Source organism: Propithecus coquereli, unplaced genomic scaffold, assembly GCF_000956105.1.
Source record: "Propithecus coquereli isolate 6110/MARCELLA unplaced genomic scaffold, Pcoq_1.0 Scaffold178, whole genome shotgun sequence".
Lineage (NCBI taxonomy): Eukaryota > Metazoa > Chordata > Mammalia > Primates > Indriidae > Propithecus > Propithecus coquereli.
Genome location: NW_012142523.1, coordinates 4,922,193 through 4,929,091, shown reverse-complemented (window position 1 = coordinate 4,929,091; position 6,899 = coordinate 4,922,193). Strand labels below are relative to the sequence as shown.

Genomic DNA, 6,899 nt, shown 5'->3' with positions numbered 1-6,899 from the left:
GAGCCACCATGCCCAGCCCAAATCATGTATTTTATTTATTTGGCTGTATTATCTGTCTTCCTCCTATTAGATATCCTGGTACACAGTAAACGTTGAATGAATGATTTTTTTTCCATACCGTAGCCCCACTTCTATTTTTTAAGTATGAAGACCTTTAAGTTATATATTTATGTCACTCACTGTTCCAACTAGGCTTGGTTTATAATTGAAAATGGAAACAGGCTTGCAAATTAAAAGAGAGAGTGGAGAGCCTGGATCAGGGATCCCATTCCCAGATCCCAGGCCAATTGATTCTGTGACCACTGACAAATCCGTCCAGGAGCTTGATTTTTGTTATTGGTAAATTGAGGGCAGCTGCATGTGTAAGATGCTTGATAACATCATGATTTGCATGTTATTTGGCATTGTGGTGGGCTGAGGCTCTTGGAGTCCCCATCCAAGGGCTCATTAATAATAGAAAGTTAGTTCTGACTTAATGCAGTGGTGCCAACTCTCTGGACTGGTAACTGCTGGATTGTCTCCATCCATTCATGCCCAAGCCATTCTAGTGCCAAGCCCTTGACTTTACTAAAAAATAATTCCCTTTCTCAATAGTTTCCCCTTAATTGCCCTATTTGGTAAATAGTCTCTTGGAGACAACCTGATCTGACTGTTTTAGTTGAGTTTAAAGGGCCTCCTGATCCTGAAACTGGTTTTCTTTGACACTAGTACAGCTAAGTTTTTTGGGTATTTTTTGTTTTTTTCTGTTTGTTTTTGTTTTTATTGAGGGGGGCTTATTAATATGCACTGTGGGGAACGGTGGATAAAATGACCATTGGCTTGGAAACTTTTGGGTTTTGTTCCCCCAAATTACTTTTGTCAATAATTAGCAAATTATTTAACCATTCTGGGTCTATGTTTTCTCATCTCTAAAGTGGGATTAATTCCTTCCCTTTCTCCTTTACTGAGTTATTGTGAGATGGAAAATGAGATGATGAAAAGTAAAAAGCGCTATGTAAGCAAAAGGCATTCAAATTGTTATTCTTGCAGGCCACGGGGTTGAGGTGAGGAGAGCATTGGATTCTGAGATCCTGGGCCTTAACACTTCTTGGACTTTCTTCCCCATAAAAGTTGAAGACAGTAAGGTACTTTGCTCCAAGTCTGACGAGCCTCCCCATTCAGAAGGGAGTCATTGGGTGGCAGTCTCGATTTTTCAGCTTTATTTCTGAGTGAATCCACTGGTCTAAATGCACTGTTAGCATGTTTCTCACTTTAACTCTGATAATGCCTTTCCTCCCTGCGTACTGCTTTTATTCTGTAGTCTTAGTATTTACTTCCACATCTCTCTGTTTCATGGTAGCTAGGTGACAGGATTCCTTATCTGAGAAAGAGTTTCTGTGATTTTAACAGCAGTTGTATAGAAAACAGTTCTGGTCAGTATTGTGTTCCAGGTACACAAAAGATTGTATTCCTTCCAGAATCCTCACCTTTCCTGGAAATATTTTAGCTATATGTCAAGAAGAACATTATTATTATTATTTTTTTTTTTTGAGACAGAGTCTCACTCTGTTGCCTGGGCTAGAGTGCCGTGGTGTCAGCCTAGCTCACAGCAACCTCAGACTCCTGGGCTCAAGAGATCCTCCTGCCTCAGCCTCCGGAGTAGCTGGGACTACAGACATGCGCCACCATGCCCGGCTAATTTTTTCTATATATATATTTTTAGTTGTCCAGATCATTTCTTTCTATTTTTTAGTAGAGATAGGGGTCTCACTCTTGCTCAGGCTGGTCTCAAACTCCTGACCGTGAGCAATCCACCCACGTCGGCCTCCCAGAGTGCTAGGATTACACGCGTGAGCCACCGCGCCCGGCCAAAGAAGAACATTATTTTTTCTCATGCTGATGACTTTGGAGAGGGGTTGTCATCAGTGCAGCGAACTTGGGGACTTCCTTCCTTCCCCATGGACTGGGCTCCTGGGTCCTCTGCTGCTCCTGGGTGGGGCCTTGGGAATGCAGTTTAACTCTACACCATGGCATTCTAAGGTGTGGGGAGGTCATTGGTCACAACTGCTAACACACAAAGGCTAGTTTGTAAATGTCTGCTTCAGATCTGTCTCTCACAGTAGCTAGTGAATGACTGCTGCTCCCACACCAGATTCTGGTGACCCGAGCTTAGGCTTGGCACTATGGTGGAGACTTGGGTTGGCAGAAGCCTACCTTGGCATGTTAGAAGAGCAATTGCTCAGCGCACGATGTGCCTCTTATGGCCCATTTTGCAGTCGGTCTGGCTGCAGCCCTGTCGTGTTGACCTGGGGCGGGAGGGCCACATTTTGTAGCTACTCCACAAAGGGTGATGTTTTTTCCCTCCAGACACAGGTGACCTTCCTTTGAATCCTGATGGTTGCATCAAGGCTGATCCAGACTCTCACCACACTTTCTCTTTTGTACTGCTTGGTCCTGACTGCCTTTTGAATCTCTTTTAGAGCTCTGAGCTCTTCACTCTGACCTATGGGGCTCTGGTCACCCAACTATGCAAGGACTATGAAAATGATGAAGATGTGAATAAACAGCTGGACAAAATGTGAGTGAGCTCCTTTGCAGGAGAGACAGGAACAACCCCCACCCCCCAGCACATTGCGTCTACATTTGTCCTTTAGAGCCCCAAACAGGGTCCTCTGTCTTTCTTAGCTAACATTTTGGGTGCAATTCCCACTGAGCTCATTTATTCAGATGTTTTGAGATTATCCCCATTTTCCTTTTACCACCAACGACCTTTTTTATGTTTAGACATAAGACATTTAGACCCCATAATAGTCTGTTTTCTAATTTCCTTCCCAGGGGCTATAACATTGGAGTCCGACTGATTGAAGATTTCTTGGCACGGTCAAATGTTGGGAGGTGCCACGACTTTCGGGAAACTGCAGATGTCATTGCCAAGGTCATTATCCTGGGCCACCTGTCTGTGCTGAAGGATTGCTGTTGGGAGGCACTGCTGACTATTCTGTCTCCCTTGGAGAGGCCCTTAATCTCCGAAAAGACTGATTGGCAGCTCTTTGGGCCAAAGAAGCCTTCCCGGTAGTTAGGAAATAGCCCAATTATAAAAAAGGGAGAGTGGTTAAGATCATCCTATGTATTGAAGCCCCACTGAAATCAAAGCCAGATCTTTTCCACTGTGAAGGTGTAGCAGAGTAGTATGGGGATTAAGAATACAGACTTAGACAAAACTGGCTTCAGATTATGGCTCCAGTACTTACTAGTTCTAGGTTCTTAGGTAAGTTACTTTTAATTTCTTTAATAACCAGTTACCTCATTTTTAAAATGAAGACAATAAGAGCTACCTCATAGGGTCATTCTAAGGAGTAAATGAATAATGGACATGAGCATTCAGGTAAAACAAATGTACTTAGCATAGTGTTGTGCAGATAGTAAATGTTTACTATTAATATTAGTGCTATATATTATAGCATTAATAAATGATATAACTGGTGTCAGTTACCTAAAGGTTGGTTCTTTGTGTTGTAAGCATGCTGGCCACACCCAAATCTTCAAGAAGATTGACAGTAGAGAGAGCTTTGTGGGGGTTTAGAATTAGGAAGGTGAGGCGGGGCGCGGTGGCTCACACCTGTAATCCTAGCACTCTGGGAGGCCGAGGTGGGAGGATCACTTGAGCTCAGGAGTTCGAGACCAGCCTGAGCAAAAGCCAGACCCTGTCTCTACTAAAATTAGAAAAATAAGCTGGTGTAGTGGTGCGTGCCTGTAGTCCCAGCTACTCGGGAGGCTGAGGCAGGAGGCTCGCTTGAGCCCAGGGGTTTGAGGTTGCTGTGAGCTAGTCTGATGCCACGGCACTCTAGCCTGGGTGACAGAGTGAGACTCTGTCTCAAAGAAAAAAAGTAGAATTAGAAAGGTGGATAAAGAAGCATATCTTCAGAGTAATTCTGCCCCAGTGACCTGTATTCACTTTTAAGAAAGTGGGTTCAGGTAGCACAGACAGAGGACAAGGAAGTGGGTCAGGGCCTCTGCACTCAGGTGCTGGTTCAGGGCATCCACTCCTGTCAGAAGGTCAGTGCTCCCTTCTGCTGAGAAGTGCAGGCAGACAGTTGTTGCTTAATTGCATGATGCCTTAAAGGAGAGGGGTGGTAAGGGAGTCGCATTTCCCTTTTCACCCTGAGTATCTAAAGCTTCATCATCTTATAGAGGCCACGGTTTTGTTCCTGAGCCACTTATTTCCCCTTTGCCAGTTCTATCAGCTTCCCTTTTGTGCAGTTCCTGCTGCTCTTCCCCAAAGTGCTGTTGTGTGTCCCCTTACAGGTGGCGTTCAAGATGTACTTGGGCATCACTCCAAGCATTACTAATTGGAGCCCAGCTGGTGACGAATTCTCCCTCATTTTGGAAAATAACCCCTTGGTGGACTTTGTGGAACTTCCTGATAACCACTCATCCCTTATTTATTCCAATCTCTTGTGTGGGGTGTTGCGGGGAGCCTTAGAGATGGTGAGTGCAGCTCTTTACCTCTGGGGCACCTGAAATGTAGTAGGGGTTGATAAATGTTTGAATGAATGAGAGAGAGAGAAGAAAGCCCTTTGGCTCACCCCGGTGCTTTGCTGCCTGAGATAGTGAGCTACTGAGATAGGATCCAAGTTGGATGTCTCTACATGGTGGTGATCCTCCCTACTAGGCTGGGTAGTGCTGTCAGCCCTCAAAGCCCAGGAACATCTATTCTGAGATTGTTTTATTTGCTGACAGTCTTATTCTTGGGTGTTCTTTGCTAAGTTTCTCCTTATGGGTCGGGGCCACTGACTTCTGCAAGGGAACCTTGGAGTTGGCAATCCTGTCCTTGTGGCAAACCAGCCCCCTTTTTTGGGCTGCTATGGGTGAGTCAGTTATGTTCCCATCCTCAGTGGTTCCTCAGAGGCTGTGGCTAGGCAGCTGCCCCTTCCTTTTTCCACTGTCCTCCAGGTCCAGATGGCTGTGGAGGCCAAGTTTGTCCAGGACACCCTGAAAGGAGACGGTGTGACAGAAATCCGGATGAGGTTCATCAGACGGATTGAAGACAATCTCCCAGCTGGAGAGGAATAACCACCCCCAGGACTTGAGGACAGCCAGCAGGAGCACTTATTGGAATCAGCAAGCCTCTGTGCTGTCTGCCCTCTAGAACTCAGTGACTCTTCAACACGGATGTTATATATTCCTCTAACCTTGTTTCCATTCTTCATGCTAATAAAGAGCAGACTGATACAGTCCCTTTACCCAACGTGTGCACATTCAGGAGGGAAACTCTTTGCCTCCTTTCCCTGCAAAGAGACCAGATGTCATCATCTTTGGTTGGACTAGAAAGAGCTGAAGCCATTTTACATTCCTGTTTGAATTTTCCAAAACAAAACCCACTTTGACCCCATTAAGAGGCAAGCCTGGCACAACTGTTCTTGGGCCTTGAGAAAGCCGTTGGCAAATGGCTATAGGGAATCTGGGGTTGTAGGGTGGAGGGAGGAGGGGCTTGGAGGGGGTGGACAGGAATTGCTAGCGGTAGTGTGACATGCTGTAGTACTTACCAGGAAAGGGGAGCCAGTCATGCCGGAAACACTGACTTCTGGGAAGCCACCCAGGTCTCATTCCTTCCTGCTGTTTGGAGGCAACATCTCCTCTTTTTACAGAGGGTCCATCCTTTTTTCTTACAAATTCTTCAATAAAGACATTCTTGAGTGAAATTCCAATCATGTCCTGTTTTCTTTCTGCTCAGCCCCGGGAATTTTGTTACAATGGTGTTAGGAGACCTGGTAGGTTCCTGGGTCCTGCCTTTTTTTGACCTGATATAGCAACAGCTTCTCCCCACAGCCAGAGAATCTGGGAAGGCCAGTACAAGCAACCGAGGCCCCTTCAGAGTCATTTTTGGCTCTAGTGTCTGCAGCAAAATCTAGAAGCAGACTATTATCCCAGACTTGCCTGAAATGGACTACCCTGGGCTCTTGGCCACTAAGTTGGAAAGTTTGGCTAGAAAGACCATGTAAACCCTGGTGTTGGGCTACCCTTTATTGAGCACTTATTACTTAGACACTGTACTGAATGCTTTATGGATCATCTAATTCACAATTACTCTATTTCTAGAGGGGAGGTCACAAGTTGCCCAGGGTCATATAGCTAGTAAGTGGAGAAGCTAGGGTTCAAAGCTGGACCAAAATCCAAAGTCCATGCTCTTAACGATTCTCTTCTGCTGCCTGGTTAGCACTTTGGGGAAGGAGGGGAGCAGGCTTGCAGCTCCCTTTCCCAGCCTTAGAGAGCTTGGGATAACTTTTCAAGAGAGGAAGCAGGGATTGTACCAGGCCATAGTTGCTAGCAGTGTTCTTGGGGACAGCCTAGTCCAATCACTGAGGTGGCTGGAGGGAAACAGGGTCCTGGGCTTTCCCCATGTTAGTGGGCAGACCTGAGATGAGGGGAACCAGTTACAGATGATTGTGGTTGAAGTGTGTTTTGGTTGTACAAGGGTAGGACCAGGGTTCTGAGACCTCTGGGGTGGGAGGGGGCAGTTTGCACAGGATTTGCTGCCTCTAGCAGGGTTAGGCCACCAAGGAGGAGGGATGGTTGGTCATTTGTGTCCCCAAGTACAGGGAAGCTCCTCCCTGCTCTGGGATCCATCCTTCTCTGAGCCTCTTTACCTCCTGGGATAGGCGCCCCATTTTGGTCAGCTGTATCCTTAAGCACCAAGTGTAGGGCTGGGTCCAATCGCACCAGACTCCGAGTGAATGAATAAAGGAGGTTAAGGGAATGAACGTTGGGGACCAGATGTGGAAAGCTTTGTGGAGTGTCTGGACCCAGCCAAAAAAAATGAGCTGCACCGCCCTTTCCCTTCTCCAGGGGGGCCCTCGCCTTTCCTCTCCTCCCTGTACCACAACCTACTTTCGAGCAGCCGTTTGCATGGCGTGAGGTTT

At 46.4% G+C, this 6,899-nt stretch overlaps 1 protein-coding gene across 2 annotated transcripts in view; it reads left to right on the top strand.

Annotated features, from left to right (window-relative positions):
* The window catches only part of TRAPPC3 (trafficking protein particle complex 3), a 16,046-nt gene extending 10,356 nt beyond the window's left edge, over positions 1 to 5,690 (top strand). The window contains exons 2-5 of one of the 2 annotated variants that reach the window (XM_012642293.1): positions 2,460 to 2,557; positions 2,815 to 2,914; positions 4,285 to 4,467; positions 4,933 to 5,690. In XM_012642293.1, coding sequence (XP_012497747.1) covers positions 2,460 to 2,557; positions 2,815 to 2,914; positions 4,285 to 4,467; positions 4,933 to 5,052 — 501 coding nt within the window. In that variant the 3' untranslated portion in view covers positions 5,053 to 5,690. The remainder of the gene's footprint in view (positions 1 to 2,459; positions 2,558 to 2,814; positions 2,915 to 4,284; positions 4,468 to 4,932) is intronic. The other variant, XM_012642294.1, reaches the window with a different exon arrangement.
* Positions 5,691 to 6,899: the final 1,209 nt, after the last annotated feature.